The sequence below is a fragment of the Physella acuta genome, unplaced genomic scaffold (genome assembly GCF_028476545.2).
Source record: "Physella acuta isolate Inbredline_101_S28 unplaced genomic scaffold, ASM2847654v3 ptg001374l, whole genome shotgun sequence".
NCBI lineage: Eukaryota > Metazoa > Mollusca > Gastropoda > Physidae > Physella > Physella acuta.
The window spans coordinates 208,906-230,520 of NW_026732889.1; the positions used below are offsets into that span (position 1 = coordinate 208,906).

At 31.9% G+C, this 21,615-nt stretch overlaps 1 protein-coding gene across 1 annotated transcript; it reads right to left on the reverse strand.

The window, feature by feature from the left end:
• Window positions 1-7,813: 7,813 nt before the first annotated feature.
• On the reverse strand, window positions 7,814-21,615 carry LOC131927101 (phosphatidylinositol 4,5-bisphosphate 3-kinase catalytic subunit delta isoform). The gene is made up of 24 exons (XM_059282761.1): window positions 21,389-21,615; window positions 20,720-20,901; window positions 19,691-19,786; window positions 19,318-19,450; window positions 18,974-19,074; window positions 18,639-18,764; window positions 18,305-18,478; window positions 18,021-18,090; window positions 17,179-17,351; window positions 15,801-15,995; window positions 15,077-15,203; window positions 14,647-14,756; window positions 13,718-13,771; window positions 13,189-13,374; window positions 12,654-12,778; window positions 12,324-12,467; window positions 11,891-12,056; window positions 11,061-11,179; window positions 10,845-10,954; window positions 10,435-10,513; window positions 10,084-10,248; window positions 9,686-9,803; window positions 8,903-9,045; window positions 7,814-8,235 (listed from the first exon to the last, which is right to left on the reverse strand). The coding sequence occupies exons 2-24, from the start codon at window positions 20,879-20,881 to the stop codon at window positions 7,974-7,976; spliced, it is 3,138 nt and encodes a 1,045-aa protein (XP_059138744.1). The 5' UTR covers window positions 20,882-20,901; window positions 21,389-21,615; the 3' UTR covers window positions 7,814-7,973.

The window sequence follows — 21,615 nt, forward strand, 5'->3', positions numbered from 1 at the left end:
GATTTACGTCATGGTGTCACCCCCCCCCTCTCCACCCGTGTCTGGATTTGCCCACTTTGCTCTTAAAAGACTAGTTAATTCACTCTAATTAATCATTTAATTAAGTGAAATTATCATTTTTCTGTATGTATTTTGCTATTTTTGCATTGGTGTCACCCCCTAAATGGTGTCACCCGGTGCGGTCCGCACCCCCCCCCTCGCTACGCCTCTGATCGAGTGTATTAATGTAAGTTTATCGATAAACTTTATTACAATGTACAAAACAAAGTCTTCTAAAAAATACAACAAAAAACAAACAAACAACTAAACAACGGCTAAAATTCAGGTTCGTCACACTTTTTGAACCCCTTCGTCACATCGTCACAAAGTCCGATTTACCCCCCCTCCCCCCCCCCCCCCCCCCGGAGTTAGACGTAATTTATGGACAGCCCTGCATGCCCCAATTGTCACGTGTCTAAACCTAGATTACAAGTTAAATTACAACATTCACAATACAAAATACGTTCGACTGCTAACCCGAAACTCAGAAGTTCGAATCCCGGGCTCGAGTCTGTTGGGCGTCCCTCCCTGAGTTCACCCAGCTCTGATGGGTACCTGACTCGTGCTTGGTAAACTAAGGCGGCTGAATATTGAAATAAATAAGCTCTATAGGGCTGGTAAGTAGGTCACCAAACAGTTCTATGGCTCATGCAGGTTTTATTGAGCCGTAGTACTGGTTGGTGACCTACTTACCAGCCCTATACTTCATCTGCTCGACGTGTTTTGGGCACGAACGGAAAAAAGATGATAATACAAAATGACTAAAACATTGGCTTAGGGGGTCGTCCATAAATGACGTTACACTCGAAGGGGGGAGGTGGGGGTCCGTAATGTTGTGACGGTGTGTGACGAGGGGAAGGATGGTTCAGATGGTGTGACGTCACACTTTGGCATTATAAAAAAAATTATGCTAGAAAACGTATTTTAGCCGTTATTTCGCGTTTAAAAAAAACTATTAATAAATTGTAATAGAAATTGATTAAAATAGTCTATGTTGATAGAGTTCAGACAAGATTGGAAAAATATCGATGCTTTAAGAAAAACCCAACTGCAATTTTGAGGGGGGGGGGGGGGTTGTAAGCTGAGGTGTGACGTCATTTTAGGGACGAATGAAAACGCCGCGCACACAAAATAGCTCACACAAAGTACACGTTGCACAATACATTTTTTTCCGCTAGGCGGGAACATGGCTCCCCACCCCTTGCAATTGCAACAATACAACTAAATAAGGTCTACAAAACTGAATTTTGCAGTATAAGGATGTAACGCAATTTATCCTATAACAGCGTTCACAAACGCAGGTGGTTGGGGGGGGGGGGAGGATTCCGGAGCTTGTGTTCCTAGAATTGTTATACAATACGAAGGGTGATGATCTTTGGAAATATAATACAAAGTTAAAAACAGGGGGATAAATTGTCCTAAAATATAAAAAAAAACTTAAAAAATGGTATTTTGACATAAACATTCGCCTTTTTTTCAAGCTCTCTTTTCATTATCATCACCATCATCATCATCATCATCATCATCATCATCATCATCATCATCATCATCATCATCATCATCATCATCGTCATCATCATCATCATCACCATTATCATCATCATCATCATCATCATCATCATCATCATCATCATCATCATTCATTTGTGGCCTCTGGGGAGCAAAGGGCTGCAACCACACATCTCCATCGGACTCGGTTTTGGGCTGCTCCCTTTATCTGTGCTGACATGAGCCCAGCTGTCTTTGCTTCTCTGTACCGTTCTTTTCCATGTTTTCTTTGGCCGGCCCACTTTCCTTTTTCGCTGGGGATTCAAGTCCATAGCATGTTTTGCAATATTATCTTTTTCTCTTCTTAGCATGTGTCCAATCCATCCCCATTTGCGGGACTTGATATCCTTATCTATTGGCTGTTGTTTTAAAATTTGCCACAGGTCTTTGTTTGATATTTTGTCTGGCCATCTTATTTTAAGTACATGTCGTAAGCATTTATTTGTGAACGAATGTAGCCTATCGGTATTTGCCTTTGTAACCCTCCAAGTCTCCGAGCCATAGAGTAGCACTGCCTTGACATTTGTGTTGAGAATCCCAATTTTGCTCCGGAGTGACAAGGCCGTGGACCTCCACATCGGACGCAGTGAGTTGAAGGCACATCTAGCCTTGTTGATACGACAATGTATGTCCTCGTCTGCTCCCCCGTCCTTATTGATCACGCTTCCCAGATATGCGAATGTGTTTGTTTCTCGTGAATCTTCTCCATTTAGCCGTATGGGCAGGTCCTGGCTGTTATTGATTCTGATGACCTCTGTATTATTTGTATAGATTTTTAATCCAACTTTGGAGGCTTCTTCAGATAGCCGATTTAGTTTGGCTTGCGTATGTTGATGCTTGTGAGATAGTAGACAGATGTCATCGGCAAAATCTTCCAGCCTTTTGGTGATATCTGTGTCGTTTTCTGTGGTTTTCAGCATGAGCCAGTCGATTACCATCAAGAATATCATTGGCGATAGCATACATCCCTGTCTTACTCCCGTCTTCACCGTGAAGGTTTTTTTTTTAGTTTTCCCTTGTGTATTACCTGACTGGTGGAGTCTTCATGTAGTTTCTGTGTGATAGATATAAATTTTTAAAGTATTCCATATTGGCTCTTTAGCTTCCAGATAACATCTCTATTTACACTGTCAAACGCCTTTTCAAAGTCGACAAAATTCACGTATAGGGGGGGGGGGGGGGATTGCCACTCGAGGGACTGTTCAATAATGATGAAAAGCGTGGCAATGTGGTCAGTACATGACCTGTCTTGACGAAAACCAGATTGTTCTTGTCTCAGCTTTTTGTCCAAGGTATCTCTAAGTCTCTCTAGGATGATTCTTGTCAGCACGTTACTTTGGACTGAAAGAAGCATTATATTCAACCAACTGGACACCTATCCCCACCCTTAGATTGTGTATTTATTCTGTAGATATTCAACCAACTAGACACCTACCCCCACCCTTAGATTGTGTGTTTATTCTGTAGATATTCAACCAACTGGACACCTACCCCCACCCTTAGATTGTGTATTTATTCTGTAGATATTCAACCAACTGGGTGCCTACCCCCACCCTTAGATTGTGTATTTATTCTGTAGATATTCAACCAACTGGACACCTACCCCCACCCTTAGATTGTGTTTATTCTGTAGATATTCAACCAACTGGGTGCCTACCCCCACCCTTAGATTGTGTATTTATTCTGTAGATATTCAACCAACTGGACACCTACCCCCCTCATTAGATTGTGTATTTATTCTGTAGATATTCAACCAACTGGACACCTACCCCCACCCTTAGATTGTGTATTTATTCTGTAGATATTCAACCAACTGGACACCTACCCCCACCATTAGATTGTGTATTTATTCTGTAGATATTCAACCAACTGGACACCTACCCACACCCTTAGATTGTGTATTTATTCTGTAGATATTCAACCAACTGGACACCTACCCCCACCCTTAGATTATGTATTTATTCTGTAGATATTCAACCAACTGGACACATACCCCCACCCTTAGATTGTGTATTTATTCTGTAGATATTCAACCAACTGGACACATACCCCCACCCTTAGATTGTGTATTTATTCTGTAGATATTCAACCAACTGGACACCTACCTCCACCTTCAAGTCCCAGCAGAAATGTTTCCTCTCTCTGTATTGTTTGACAAGATGGAGACAGCCAAGAAAGATCTCGACCTTGAACATTTCACCATACAGCAGGCATCACTGGAACAAGTTTTTCTCATGTTCATGAATAAAAGCAAGGCACAAGATCAGTCATGTTAGCATGAGATTCAGATTATTTAGTCTCATTTATTCATTTCTAATAACAGTAAAGTTTTATCAAAATTATCTCCCTTCCTTGTTTTAAAATAAAATAAAATACCAATAATTGAAATTATTTCCCTTTATGAGTTTTTTTTTTATTTCTTTTGATTAACATTGTTAACAATATTATTTCTCATTTTTCATCTTTAAATGTTGTTTTTGGAAACACTTCACTTTTATTCCAATGTTATAAGACAGTTTTTGTTGACATTTATAATACATATTACTTATTTATTTCCGCATGTCACAGGAGGGGCAAGGGTGTAAGGAACTCAAAGCCTGAACACAATGTTTTATCAGCTAAATCTGTGTAAGTCTATATAAAAACAGAGTTTTTTTGTGTCTTTCAAATGTATGTTAAACCAAATAAATTAAAAACAACACATCATATTGTTATCATATTTTATTATTTTTAAGTGTAAAAAAACCCATAATGAACAGATCTTAAAAATGAATGGAGATTTTAAAAACAATTATCTTATACAATTTTTATTAAGTTTAATTTCAATTAGTATGTAAATTTTAAAATGGAATTACAATTGCAGATTTAGCTATTATGAAATATGAAAATAATTAAAAACATACTTTTATTTCCATGCTGCTCATATAGATTTTATATTTGATAAAGACCATAATTTATAGATCTAACAGATAATAATTTTTAGATCTTTTAAATTTAAAATTATGTTGAATGAAATTTTTTTTACTAACAAAGTTTCAGCTAAAAAAAAGCTATTATAATAAAAACAATTTGTTTTCTTGCAAGGCATACTAAATTATTGGACAAATCAAATTGTGAACATTTATATGTTTTAAAAAATGATATGTTTAGATGTATATTTTTTCCTCAATATACTTTTTGTCCAATCGATCAAAATTTAAGCACTTATCACATACTCATTGCATATTAATAATACTAAACACATATCAAACTGAAGTAAAAAGATACTGACATAAAAATCAATTGTCTGTCAGTTTCTTAGTAATGTCATTTGAGTATAACAAAATACTGAATTCGCTTCTCTATACTCAGAAAATTTGTTGCATGTCTACTGTTAAAATCTAAAACTCCTCTACTCAAAAAAATAAGAAGTTATTCAACAAGTGTTCAGCAGGTCATGGTATGGTGTATAAACAATAAGCCATATATAAATCCTGGCTGTGCTATTTAAACTAAATTATTTAAAAAAAATATCTAATTTGATTTTTAGAATGGTAACAGTAATTACTGACTTGTAAAAATCAATGTATAACGTTTAAGTACTGTAGACCTACTTAAAATAAACCCTTCAATTGGTATTAAAACAAAACAAAAAACCCCATAGAAAGATACATTTTCAAATGTACTCATCAAATACAAATCCAGAAATATGAAATCATGGTTATTAATAAAAAAAGATTGGTAACTTTTTAAATAACAAGCTCTATAACACAAGAAAGTAAGAAAAAAATTAACATTTTTATTCTTAAGATATATTAGTGTAAATAGTAGTTGAATTGAAATTATATTTAAGTGATTAATTCTTTTACTATTAGATCTAAAGAAAGAGTATTTTGATTTTCTCCTTATTTTTATTTTCTACTTTTAATTATCAAGAAATTGTAAACATTAATTTTTTTTTTAACAATTGGGTACCAATTTATCACTTCCATTTTGAAAACTTAATTTAGTTTAGAAGTCAGCAACATACAAACTAAAAATGTGTATTATCTGCCACTTATTGATGTTTGTCTTTGCTCAAAGATTTGATAGCAACATTCATGATCACCAGCTGACCTAAGTGAAAGCCATCACATTGTTATTTTCCCTTTTTAAAAATTATATATAGTAGCCTTTCATCTTTTATGACTAGTGTAATATAATAATCATTAGATTAAAAATTAGATTGATGTTTGAAGATTTGACTACAAGCCCACAAAAGACTGACTGAAGAAAAAGCTTTTAAAAATACAATTTCTTTGTCTTGGTAAAAAAATCAAATACAAAATTCACTCACTGGCTTGAGTTATCTGTCCAGAAATAAATAGCAGCAGCAATGATAAAATATTTATCTAAATATGATAATAATACATTGTTTACAAAAGCTGTGGAATAATAAACCAATACATTTGCTTATTGAAATTATTTTATTTTGTTCTTTAGGGTAGATTAAAAATATTTTAAGATATGGAATGTTAAAGCATGGCATATGGTTGATAAAAAATATAATTTTTTGTATTTCCTGTATTTAAAATAGTATAAAGATATATTGTAACATAATGTTTGGTGATAAAATTGTGTGATGAATTACAAAAACGTTTTGAAATACTTAAGTAAGATAGAACTTCAGTGATACATAGTAGTATTGTTACAGTATTTTAAACTAATTATATCTTCACCATTAAGTAGTTGCCATTAATTGGAACATACCTATATATTTTACAAAGACAATATCTTTACTATAAAAATTAATACTGATCAGGTAATTAATAATTAAGCCCTAATCTTAAACAAAATTTTTTTTGGGTCTACTTTGGGAGCTCTATAATAGGATAAATATTATAAATGTAACAAGTTAGTTCAGTTTTCTTAATTAAAATCAAACATTTTCCTACATATATTATATAATATCAGAAAAGGGCAACAAATTTACAGCTAAAACATACCTATTCAGGTTTTACAACACACTACACAGGAACTTAAAATAACATTATTATCCCAGTTGCAGATGCCGCTAAATAAATGAAATAATAGCTATCTATTTTGTACATTTTTCAAATCAAATGAAAAATTTCAACACAATAATATTTTGATAACACAGGCACATTTTTAAAATATGTAAATTGGTAAGGCACATGGAAAAATATTAAAAATTTTACTAACAAAATGGCCAATCTATTTAATGCATTAAAAAACCCAACTACTCCTTGCAATTTTTTATTTTAAAATGACTTCAATCACATTGATCATTAAAAAGTGTAAATATAATTAAAATATATAAAACTATTCCTAAATAAAAAGAGAATTATTTAAAATTATAGAACAACCATTTAAGAATGATAGCTGACATTCCTTTTTTATAGTTTCCTTTCTTCTAATTTGCATTAAACAGAATAAAGCATCAAATAATTTCTACCAATGTAGAATCAATTATATAATTATTCAACCAGAATTAAGTTGTTAACATGAATATAAGCAATACTATGTCTTTCAAGGTGTTACACATTAAGAATTGATTGAAAAAAAATCTGAAAGAGGGTAATTTTGTATATATGATACAATCCTTAAGTTAAATAATGAGATTTTATGAAGTATAATAAAAACCAACAGAATGTACATATCACTGGTATATTAAATGGAGTTTTAAAAATATAATAAGAATATATTTTTTAAATAAATAAATATATTTATATTGGAATTAAATAATAATTGTTACAGTATAAGGCACTGAGTGCTTATGTTAAACAAACAATTGAGCAGTTTGTTACATAAACAGTTGCTGTACTTTTTACAATTAACTAATAGATTAAACAATTATTGCATTGTTTTACCATTATTAATAGTTTAGTAGGTGAAAGATAGTGGGTATTTGGAATGGCGATACATCAACTGGAATATTTAGAGTAAATAAGTTAAGTACATTAATTTTAAGAAATTTATTCTCCAATAGTCACATCAAAAATATTTAACCCTTACAGCATCAGTCTCCTCCTGCCCAGACATTATTTTTTCATGAACACAATCCTAATAGGGTTAAACAATTTTTTTTTCTATTTTTGTTTAGAACAATTGATACTGACATGTAAATACTATCTATATAATTTTATATATTGAATTATATTTTGCATATATATATATATATATATATATATATATATATATATATATATATATATATATATATATCAGATAAATATCTCTGGGCATGAGAAAATAGTAGAAAAATCTAATTGTGTTCACCTCTGCATAAATGGGGAAAAAAAATTGAATATGGAGAAGGAAATGCCAGGGACTGCGATCAGTTAAAACTAAAACTCCCCAACATTAAAGCTATTTAAAAACTATTGTTACTTAAAGAGAAACAGTATTTACTGCTTTGCTTGCATGTGGATCCAGAAGTTGATACTTGTCTTCCAGGAGCCTTTGAGAGCCTCATCGAACGTGTATCTAAAGTGAGTCAGGGCATCGGCCTCCGACATATCAGGCACTAGGGTCTCCCGCAGGTAGTTGACGTCCTTTGGACTGGTCAGCTGAGGGATGCCGCTCGTTAACATCATCATGAACAGGGATATCAACAGAGAGTATTTACGGCGTAGGATGAGGTAGGCTTTTTCACACATGGTCTGAAATCTGAAAAAAAAGGATTAAATTTTAACTTAAAAAATTTCTAATTCTGAATTTGTAAAAAAAATAAAATATTTAAAAAATGTAATATAGATGTTTTTATACTCTGGCCTAAATAACTTTCGCTTTTCCAAAATTCTACTTAACTAGATACATGTAATGAATCTAGTAAGAAAAAAAAGCACAAATATAAATGATTATTCAGTAAGCAATTTTATTTTAAATGCAGTATAATAAGTTAAGTAATATGCAAAAGTATTTATGGATGGTAAAAATAATTTAGTCTGGAATAATTATTTTAAAACCTCTAAAAGAAAAGCTGGAATAAAAAGATATAGATATAGAAGTGACTGTGGTTAGTGTTGACCAAAGCCACAGGAACAAAAAATGACTCCTGTCAATTACCCCCTGACCAGTTAAGGAAGGGTTAGGTTAAGATTAGTGTTATGGTTACGGTCAGTGTTCTTCTTTGGGGGGGGGGGGGGGGTAATTGACAGGGAGTAATGACTCGGGAGGGGGGATGTCCAGGGGAATGTCTGGTTGGGGGGTAATTAATGTGTAGGGGGTTAATGTCCTAGACCCATTAAACATCTGGTCTGAAAGCACAACTCACATTAGCTCTATGAGACAAAATGATGATTTTTTAATTATCAGGATGCAACTTTTTTTTTACCTCTTAAAGTTGTCAGGAGCTGCACCATTTTTGTTGATGAGGCAAACAAAGTGGGTGGTCAGGACAAATGGAACTCTCTCTCTCTTCACATGGAACTTGCTCTTAAAGTTGCCCAGGAAGTGGCCAAAGTCTATGTGAAACAACTGTATGGGGAGAATTATGAGTTGTATCATTGGAAATAAGGTTGGCACATGCTGAAATTTGTGTATGGGTTGAAAGATCAGCCCCTCCCCCCCTGCTATTATATAATAAAATGTAGAATAAATAGTAGGAAATGCATCAGTAACATCTATTTTTAATGTTATAGCAACACTGTAATGTAACCCTGGAATGAAACTTAATGGTTTTCAAAAACAAGATTCAAAAATGCAAAATGGGAAGTAATATTGAGAGGTCACAAGTAATTCATGTTTTTAGACTAACAAAATTGCTAAATCAAAAAGTCCTGATAGCAGAATAGTGTTTTTCTTCTGGAGCCCACAATATTCAGGAGAAGTGAGATAAAAATGTAAAATATCTTGTAAGAAAGGTGATTTTCTCAATATTGAGCGGTTATAGCTTAGTTTTCAAATCTAGACATGCCAGGTAGAAAAAAAATTTGATTTCTAAAAAAAATATTACACTGTCCACAAAAAAAAAAGAAGCTGAATGTAACCCATGATTAACATTCATGAACAAAATTCTATATCAATTGAATTAAGTTTGATTACAATATAGTAAAAAAAAATAGCAAAAAAATATAATAAATAGAATGAAAATTGTAAAAAAAGTGATGAAAGCTACCTGTCCTGATGTTTTCATCATGATGTTGTCATTGTGCCTGTCTCCAATGCCAAGGACATATGTGGCTACACAGTACCCTGCACAAGACATGAGGAACTCTTCAACTGCTGCATTCAGACTGAAAACACAAAAGGTTTGTGAATGAAAATAAGAAATTTAACTTTAAAATAAAACACTATAAAATTAATGATCATGCACTAAAATAGAAAAGTTTAAAATGTGCATAAAAGTTATTAATGATTTCTGTTATAATTATTATTTATTTATTACTTTACATATGTTTATCTTAAATTAAAATATTATTAATGTATTTTTAAAAAAAATAGGTTATTTACTGCATTATGAGGTTATTTACTGCATCATGACTATAAAATAAAACAATGTCACTAGCATCAGACCTTTTTTCATCTGGATTTTTTTGTTTGAGCCATTCGAACAAGGCCTTTTTGTCAAAAGCACTTTTGTTGTACCACCTCTGGATATTGGCCATAGTATCTGCTGGTGTCACCACCTCAATCATGCCTTGTTCCCTGTCAGTGGCCATGCACATGTAAGGATTCATCCTGGAGAAATGTGCAAGAGATTCAGTTGACAAAAAGATACTTTTGTCACATTAAATTACTTGTCACTTTATGCTACATTTGCTGCATTCATCTAATAGGCTGTTACTAACATTTAATTAACTATATATTTTAAAAGATTTGATGCTCAAAACAAACTAATGTTTGTGAGCTATAGCCAACAAATACCTAAAATCTAAACCTTCAGCTTGCCAGATGTTGTCCATGACCTGAAGAATTTGTAAAGTCAGCATGTCTTGTCGTAGATCTATTAAAAAATCATATTTGTTTATGTTTATTTAAAATTATACATGTTTAAATTTTCACTAATATTTTAATAATTACATTTAATAATAAAGCTTTCAATTTTCACAGATTTTTAAAAATTTAATTTTTAAGTTTAAATTTTCACAGAAATTTAAAACATGTAATTATTTTTTATACATTTTTAATTTTTCCAGAAATTTTAAAAATTTAATTTAATTAAACAAATATTTAAATTTTCACAGATATTTTTAATATTATACTAATATTGTGGATATAACATAATATAAATTCATAGATTTTTAAATTATGGTTAATTCTAAAATCAAACATACCATCACCATTTTTGTATATGATCTGTATATCTGGGCCAATACTGTCAGCATTTGACCAGACCAGCCAAAGAGGTCGCTTTTTGGAATTCATGAATTTACATTTCTCGATTCTGGTTTAAGTCACCATAATAATTAAATAAGTTATTACAATTGTAGATGTAGCTAACATTTCAACGATAAATTTAAAAAAAACTTTTTTTATAATAAAATACTTACTTCAACTCTTTCATTTTAAACAAAGGAGATAAAGGGCTAGAAAGCTCTGTGAAAAATTTCCTAAAAGTTGGTTGCTCCAAAACCTTTTGCATCATGGACTTTGCTTCTTCTCTCTTAGCCTGAAAAAATAATTTTATATAGCATTTTATAAAGCATACTAACACATCTACATATAATTTTTTCCAAAAAATTAATTGTTTATCCACTGCGCATGTTTAAAATTTAAAACAAACCTAATCTATACAAAATAAACAAATTGAGAAGATAAACATCACATTTAGACAATATTTAATACGAGCCGACCCGCGGCGTATTATACGCCGCTATTTAGTTGTTTTATTTTCTACTTTTCAGTAATTCATAATTTGTGAATTCGACAGTACCAATGCTGCCACTGAAAATATTGCTTTAAAACACTAACCCCCCCCCCCTTTCCCCTAACCCCGACCCTACACCCCCCCCCCCCCCGTGAAAGCAGCCTCCTCTTAGTTACCTCCTGTAAGTTTAAAATCGTTTCAAGCTAAATTATCTGCCCCTAATAGCCGTCACTAAACCCAGCTCTACGATTTGTAAACATTTAGGCCTAGCGTGACCACAACTCACCAGACCATGTGGGGGTGGGGGGGGGGGGGGTGGTAGCGATAGTGCTAGAGAGAAAGAGAGGGGACTGCAAGGATGCGCTTGCAGCTTGTTTTCTAGCGTCTCCCAGAAGAGAATTATATATATAGATGATAAAAAAAAACATCACTGTTTTACATATTAGTTAAAATTGGAAGTGATTCAATATAATTTTAAGAAAAATATATATTAACAATATAACTTTTACACACCTCATCATTAACTTTACAATCTTTTATAAGTGAGTTTAAAGCAAAAAGCTTTTTTAATGCATCTTGTTGTTTCATGAGAACATGAAGATGATCAGGGTTGTTGGTCAGGTACATCTTTAATAGCAGACTGTACTGAGTAGTAACAGAGGGGTTGTGGATCTCAGACCTAGTGAAGAGGAACTTGCCATTAGTACTTTTTTTGGTCAGACAAAATTTTGGCCAAAACACAAACACTGCATAATCTAGTAGAGATAGATAAATTAATTAATTGTTTTAAAATAAAATAGGGTTATATTTTTTTACCATTATCTAGTCTAAAAATATCAGACAGTTTTTCAAGCAGATATAAGTCTGAAAGAAAATGTCTGACAACACATTTAAAACATTGATCCGTATAATAATTCTTAAATACTACATAAGTACAATTTTTAACCTGAGAAGCCAGAACAATTTGTGACCTAAATGCTGATTTTTGAGTGCTCTGGTCAACAGGAGCTCTGCTAGTGGACAAATGAGATGAGTCTCAAATTTTAAAGCTTGGACCAACTGTAACATATACTGGGAGAAATCATCATCCCTGGAGAAATTTATACACATTTATTTTCAAAGAAAAGCAATGAGGTTATGCATAAATATTACAAATAATGACCAAAAGTATATCCTTATTAAAAACAAAATATTTTCAAAAACTATTCATTGGTTAGTTGTAGTATATACTTTAAAAACTTGATTAAAAAACTAAATGAAATTAAAATTTATTTACCCAAGATCTTCATCCAAACATTTGACAGCAAACTTTCTTACATTATGATCAGGGTACTCGTGGCCAAGAATTTCCAAGGCATAGTCTGCAGGCAGAAGTGGCCAGGCATTTAGTAGTGCAGTCATCTGAAAACAATATGCCAGATATTTCAACTTGAATTTTACATTATTTAAAAAATATATATATTTGATTAGTTCTAGATACACTTGTATGATTCTGTTGAACTGTCTTACTTAAGCTTTGAATAGAAGAGCCCAAAATTTGTTTAGAAAACCCAAGGTCTAAAACAAAACAAAAAAAGAATTCCCTACTAAATGTAGCCAGCTACATGTACCACTCTCTATGGTTTAATTCTGATATGCCCCAACATAAAAAAACAAACTAAGTGGGTTATGTTCCAAAGTATTCTCCATACCTATTTAGGCACATTTTTTACCACCCTTGTAAACATGACCTGACCAAAGTACAAAAAAACAAACAAAAATTGAAATCATACATAAAAAAACCCCACGCCCAATAATTTGTTTAGAGTTACCTTGGCAACATCAACATAATTATTCCATTTGACAGACTGTAGAACTCTAGATAAATGGTGGGGGAACTTCTCTTGGACAAAGTGGCGTAGCTTCCACACAAGGTCCTTATCTTGTTCAAACAGCTGTTCTGGGCAACTGAGGATTTGTTCCAGTTGGTTCTGGTAGAGGATACCTGCACAGCTGATCTAAAGAGTAAACAAAACTATTTTTGTTCTAAACAGTTAACAAAACAATTTTGGTCTAAACAGTTAACAAAACTATTTTTGTCTAAGCAGTAAAGAAAACGATTGGCATAAATAGTTAACAAAACAATTTTGGTCTAAATAGTAAAGAAAATTTTGGTCTAAACAAATAACAGAAAAATTGGTTTAAACAATACAACAAAACAATTGGTATAAATAGAAGAAATCATAGTTGCAGAATACAATTATCCCATCATTCCAATTTTTCTATTAAAACAGTTTTCTTTCATTATGCAATAGGACTGAACAAAACAATTTAAAACATAAAAACAAAAAAATCACTTACTGGAGAGCTTATACTGCCAACAGGTTCCATGTGTTTAGAAGCATATTCCAAAACCTGTGTATTAAAAAAAAGTTACTTATAATTTTTAGTATAATAATTTAATATTTATTAATAATATTGATTTTTAATTATTTTTTTTATTTAATAGTCAAAAACCATAAACAGATTGATTTTGCATGTCCAAGAATTTTGAATCAACTACATTTCTGTGTTAAGTATTTGTACGGGGTAAACACACAATTGGCTTAATCATGATAAACAACACTTAAAATGAACTCATTAAATAACAGATAAAGTATGGCATGCAAATCTTTTAAAATGGATAATAATTCTGAAACCATCAGCAGCAATAAGTTAACATGGTATATTTCCTTATTGAAAATTAAAAAAAAATTATAGTTTTTTTAGCGCAATTTCCATACTGGCAATTGCGATTATTAATTCGTTATTTCTGGATGGATGGATGGATGTGTATCCGCAGCTTTAAGTCGTATCTCCTCCTCAATGAAGCAATATCGAGGACTAGTTCCAAAAGCAAATATGTTAAGCAAGTTCCGAGGATGATTGTGGGCCAAAAAAATTCCCGCAATTCCTTCCTGGATTTCCCGGAAACGCCAAAAAACCTCGAAAAAATGCAGTTTTTGGCCCATATCTTGGCAACTAGACCACTTAGCGACTTGAAACATTTACCAATCAATTCCTGCCATAATTTAGAACAATATTGCCGAAGAAAGTTTTCAAAAATATCCTTTCGTTCGGTCACAAAATTTAAAAAAAAATTTCATTATACATAATACACTACAGTACTATATAGCAATATATAGATATAGATCTATGGGGAAATTGCGCTTAAATTGTCAATAGACTTTTTATTAACTTGTTTTTAAAAAGCCAAATCTTTTAAGGGTATTTAACAATAGTTTACATACTATATCATAGGATGGGTAGGTGACATAAGAGCCTCCGCAACCTTCTATATCAGGGAAGCTTATCTTAAGGATAGTTGCCTCAGTGCTTTGTGCATTTAGTGCCACACCACCTGTTGCATAAAACAGAGGAAAGAATAGAGCCTATTAAAATTGTACAACATAATAATTTGTGCATTAATAAAAAATATGATCCTAAAATAAAATAAAAAATTAGTAGCAATTTATGTGTGAATAGACAATTACTATGAAAACATATACATTAACAATTTACACCACTTTGTGAATGAAAAATCAATACAACCCATAAACTTAGTAGGCCCTACTACATAAAGCTTTATAAATAAACAACAACTGAAACTGATAAAATAAAACAAATGAAATAAAAGTCAACTATATAATTTTGAACCAAAGAAAGGATAAATTCTCTTACCTAAGGGGTAACAGTACTCTTCTGATTGTTGTAAAATGTCCTGTGGCCACATGGGCAGCTCCCTGTCCCCACGCTGAAGCCGATACTTGAAGTCATACACAGAAATGTTTACCCATGAAACCAGATCCTGAAAGTATTCATTTTTTTTGTGGGTGTCAGAACTACTATCCAATCTTTATTTAAATATACAAGTTTTATTTTAACTAACATATACTTTTGCTATATTAAGGAAATTAATTTCTTGGTAAATTCATCAAATTTTTAGGAATCCCAACTATTTAATCATCTAAGAGAAAACTTGCTCAGATTTTTTAAAGCTATGGTAAAATATCTTTTAAATTTATGCGCCAAGCTAATGATAAATTGGATGGGCAATAACAATAATAATAAGGTTATTTATGCACTGGGGAATACTGTGTATTAATCTTAAATGAAGATACTTTAGGCATGAAGTATCTTAACACCATATCAGGAGAATGAACACAAGACATTTCAAGAAAAAAGGGCTTTAATAAACTAACAGATTGCACCAGATGGATACAGTACAAATACAGTACATAGATGAAACAAAATAAAGATATGGTAACAAATAGGGAATATCTAGCTGATGATAATAATCTTAAAACATCCAAACTTAATTTTGCTGACATTTATTTTCATTAAACCATCAAAACTAAACAAAAATTTGAACTTGAGTTTAATATATTTTGACAATAATTCTAACCTTTCTTTTATTATTTCCTCCGAAAGCGTACAAGGCAAAGCAGAGCCTAGCACAGTGAGGGAGATTGGCCACACTAATATCAAACGTGATATCCTGTTTCAATACGCAAGAGTTGTCTTTGACTATTAAGTCGTCTATTCCTTTCTCATCACACAGAGGTTCAGCTCCATGGTAAATACCAGCATACAACTTCATCTTCCAAAAGGGAAATTAGCAATGCACCGGAAAATTTAAAAAAAGAAATATATATGAATTAGGCATGAATTAATTTTTAAATATAAAATATAAAGAAAATTGGATTTTAACACAATAGTTTTAAATTCATTCGCTAATAGCAATGATAATCCTGTTTGTCTTTATTTACATGTGCTCTATGATTTTACTACAACTACCACAGATAAGGCAAAAATATTGAAGCCAGAATTAAGGAATGCGAATACTATAGTATTACTTGACAAAGAAGATTTTAAAAAATGGTGAAACAAACTATAAAAAGAAAAAAATATAGTAGTTGATCTGGCTTTCATATACAAAAACCATGTGTACCAGGATAGAGTAGTCTTTAGACTAAGAACAGGCAACAATAGGATGAGGCAACATGTTTCAGCAGATAAAAGCTAAGTCTCAGGGACATATCCAGGTAGTACGGCACCACAAAATACAGAACATGTTCCACAAGACAGCATTTTGTACCAACATACATGGCCTAGATTATGGCTCTAAGACACGACTCTCAGTAGTGAAAAATCGCATGGTTTGCTTGCGGAGTTGGAGACAACTGGCAGTTTATACTGATAGTTGGACTAGTTGTACAATCTTCCAAAGTATACATTTTAAAAACAAAGAATACAAAGCACCCATCAATACAAGGGTTAAAATCATAAATACATGAGCTTTAATATGAACATGTAAAATTTAGGTCAGCAATCACAAGCTGAAAAATAATTTCACTGAGAACAAGAACTAATACAAGATTGAAAGATTTCAGGTGTCGGCATGGTCCAGTCTGTAAAGCTCATGGTTGCTAAAACCAAAAAGTCTCGAGTTTGAACCCTCAGGCAAATGAAGCTCATTAGCTGGGGACAGCCACTCTTCTAGGAGAGACAACTTCAAAGCCAAACAACTGCTGCCTTGTAGTTTGCTCTTGGTTGGACAAAGGCTATTGAAGCAAATCCAAAAAGAAAAGCAGGCTGAAATTGGAGTCAATGGCCTCAATGGTGCATAACCAGTTGACACGTAATCCTCAATTGTGATGGAAAGGGGTCGACGTAGACGAGTCGGTAAAGCTCATGGTTGCTAAACCAAAAAGTCTCGAGTTCGATCCCTTCCAACACTAAAAATTAAGAATGAAGAAGAAGAAGAAAGGCTTCATCTATACCTTTGATCCAGCAGCCAGCTGAATCCTTGAGATTCCCAAGATCTGAATCTGATAGTTGGCTTTCACGTCCCAAGCTGTGACATCAGTACTCCGAGAAACACTAGCAGCAGCGTCAGTTTGGGAATTACTTATTAACCCAGAGTTCTGTCTTCTTGGTACTGGTGGATTGGACTCTAAACAATAAAGAAAGAACAGTGTTATAACATTTTTTACGTACGTTTTAAAAAAAAATATAATTCAGGCATAAAATGCTGTGTTGCTAAAGCATTAATTTGGTTTAATTTATTAGTAGAAAAGCATTTATTTGTAAATTTTAAACATATCAAATATTAATTTCCATCATCTTAAGCTTGAATTAAAGATTGTATTGGAAAGTGAAATTGTATAAAAGAAAGAATCTATTACTAATTTATTTGCACGTAGGATTATGCATAAAATATTTATCAGCAATTAGTATTTTAAGTCCAATTCACAGAAGGGAAATTTTATTTATCGGTTATGATGAATTTTTCTTTATAGAATTTCATAGTTTGTTATTTGTGTTTCATATGGAGATGAGTAAAAATAAATATTTTTTCTCAAGTGACATAGCTCAATAGTCTGTCTGCTTGTTAAATCTTATAGCACAATTTTGACCATTTCTAAGTGATGCCATTTCTTTTAACCTTTTGGATAAGTAATTTCTTATGACTATATAAGTATATCTCATTTTTAATCTAATTAGATATATTTTAGTACATTTAAAAAGGTATTATATTATTATTATAACAGTTATTATACTTACTTTATTAAAGGTATAATAATTAGTTTAAACATAACATAACACCTTTTTTGTCTCCTACCTAAGAGAGTAGACTTAAGCACCATCCAAAACTGTGGAGCAGCTTTCTTCACCAGACACTGGTAAACATACTGTGAAGTGCAGGAATATAATGAAATATATAATACATGGATCTAGATCTACATGGATTTAAAATTCTTGAAAGAAATTACAGAATAAAAAAGTATAACAAAATAAAAAATAAAAACTCTTATGTAAGTTTTTCAAAAGCATTCACTTTCACTTCGTTAATTTAAAAAGACATTTAGAAAATATTTATCACTTATACATAAAGGAAGTATTTACTTTAAACTGAATTAGTGGATGATCTCCATATAAATACTCCTCTTGTCCAATGACCTTAAGGATGAATAACTCTGAATCTGTTTTAGGTGGCAGAGTTCTTTTTCCATTTTCCAAAGTTGCTTTAATTGCTGCATCCGGTGTACACATATAGTCTACATGTGTTATATAGCGACCCTAAAAATAGTAACACAAAAACATAACAGTGAGCTTTTCTTATTCTGAGTATAAATGAGTTTAGTTAAAAAAAACTTCTTTTTAAAATAATTACAATGCAATAGATAGTAAAGAAAGATGTTTAGAAATTTAGATTTTTAATTATAAGCGCTAAATTTACCGCATTTTCATAGAAGACATCTAATATTATGCGACCATTAAAAATACTGGCTTGTAATTCATCAGGTAATGTTTTAACATTGCGAAGTCGAAGTGGGTAACGCCATCTGAATTTCTCTATAGGTGTCTGGAAGCAAGGATATTTTTCGTATGACGACGCAAAAAAAGATAAAATATGAATGTAAAATCATTTATTTTTTACCCCTAGCTCAAAAGATATTAGTTTCTAGTTGTGACACATTTAAATATTTATTTATGAATGAGGTTTAAGATTTGTCATTTTCAAACTGATATTTTGAAATTAGGAGGAACTACATGCAAACAATGGTTACTTACTTGTGATCTTCGATGTATTGCAATTTCCCTACACAACTCAGTCATTCTTTGTTTGAAATCAAACATTTCTGCAGCTTGAAAGGATTCTTGCTTTGATAAACCTTTTGAGAAGTTTTGCAATGTTATTTTGATTTTTTGGAAGAAAAATTGACCATTCAATATTGTATAAGTTTTATACAATCTTTTTTAAAACAAAGGAAAACAAAAAAGGTAAGGTGCTGTACTGTTTGAATTTAATTACCTTGACCAAGGAAAACATAAGATATGGTGCTATACTGTTTAAATTAAATTACCTTGACCAAGGAAAGCAAAAAAAAGTTGCTATACTGTTTGAATTAAATTACCTTGACCAATCAGACAGTTAATTTTTTTATCCAGTGTTTTTACTTTGTTGTCTCCCTTCCTTTTCACCAACTGGAGAAGTCCTATATATGGGCGGAGCTGTTGTAAATTTTGACTTTCATCTAGAACTTCTTCCTGATTAAAGTAATTTCGGTAAACAATTTAAAAAAATATATTATAATGACTGCAATTTTAAAGAAAAACAAAAATTATATATGACGTTTATCTTCCAAATAATTTTCTACATTTTTAAAATAAATATATATTTATTAAAGTAAAACTGAATTTTCTTTTTATAAAAACAAAAACTGTTATGTCAATATTGTAAAAAGTATACTATATTACACAATAAAACAATATTTAAGAAAGAAATACCTTCTCTCCCACTGTATTGATGAAGTAAAAACTGTATGCATCTTCAGGCAATAAGCTATTAGCCAGTGGATAGTTGTGTGCTTCTCTCCACACAATCTGTTAATAGTAAAAATTTTGTATCATTCATTCAGAACTAAAAAACACTTTATTTCTGTTGTTGTGGACAAGAGGGAAAGGGAAATGGGTTGGCATCCTGTTTTGATCAAAATAAAATAAGTAAATGTCAGTATGGGAAGTAAATCCTTTCTTCCTTATATGAAATGGTTTCAATAAGGATATGTAATTAGTGTGTAAACAATAAAACCAATGTCGTGTATAATATAATCATTCATGTTGTGATAATTTACAAATAAAAACTATTTAAAAAAGATGTTGTCTATACAAAATGTTATCATCAGTGTCCACACAATAGCTAAATTTATATGTCTGATCAACTAGACATTTATTCTCATGTTTTGTCTTGTATAATGGAAAGATATGGTCAAACAGTAGAGAGCATGACTACTGACATGAAAGTCTCAAGTTCAGATCCCTGGGTACGTGACTCAAGTTAGGGAAAGTAAAGGCGGCTGGGCATAATGTTGATCAAAATATTGCTTCATACAAACATGTCGCAGAAACAGGTGAACTCGACTTCATAGAGCACTCTGGCCATTAATATTAACCTGTTCGTTGATATTTAGGCCTCTCCATATTTACCTGTTTGATGATATCTACCCTTCTGTTGATATCTACCTGTTAATGTTTGTTGATATTTACCTGTTTGTTGATACTTACCTGTTTGTTGAAATTTACCTGTTTGTTGATATTTACCAGTTTGTCAATATTTACCTGTTTGTTGATATTTACCAGTTTGTCAATATTTACCTGTTTGTTGATATTTACCTGTTTGTTGATATTTACCTGTTTGTTGATATTTACCTGTTTGTTGATATATACCTGTTTGTTTATATATACCTGTTTGTTGATATTTACCTGTGTGTTGATATTTACCTGTTTGTTAATGTTCACCTGTTTCTTGATATTTACCTGTTTGATAAGATCAAGTGGGGACAGGTAGTTGACCACCAGAGGAATGAGGATTCCATTTGGGAGAAGAAAGTCAATCTCGAGCTGGTTGTTGCTGTCTGTTTTTATACAGGTCAGTGTGACTTCCTCGTTAGAGATGGGTGATACTACTGGGTAGGTCATTTTTGTCCTGTTGCTGTGTACTAGAAAGATTTGGTAATGATTAATAAATTATGAGTTAGTACTTCATTACTAGGTCTAATTGATGATAAATTAAATCAATGGATTGAAATATTTATTAAACTTAGGACAAGCCAATTATTAATACTTTTAAAAAGACTCATTAGAACTTGAATTAAAATATTAGGCCTATTTACTAACTATTTAGAATTTAGATATAGATCTAGATTTAGCTTAAAAAAGTAAATTCTAGGCCTACTACTTAAAAAACGACTTTTCTTTAAAGTTTAGTTAAAACTTAGGACCTTAAATTATAGGGCCTATTAAAAATTAAAATTATGTGTATTGGCATTGTGTCTGCTACATCTAGGTCTAGATTTAAATCTAGACTAGATCTAGTGTAGTTGTTAGTAATAGATCTAGATCTAGATCTAGATCTAGTAATAAACTAAATAAACGGTACAGCACAGACCACTGTCCACACAAGAATAAAAAAAATTATTTATTTACGTATGAGCCAAACGTCCGTTTGCCTAACAAAAGCAAGGCTCCTTTCTGTTCAGATATCGCTATATTATCAAGAATCTAGATCTAGTAGCAACAATGGCCGTCATTTTAAGCTTTGTAGCCTCTGAAAAAGGTGCTTGTTGAATGTTACATTAACATTTCGTTACAGTTGACTGTTGTTAATCTACAGTTTACACTTCCTCGATCCGACAGATGACCTTTGAACTTCC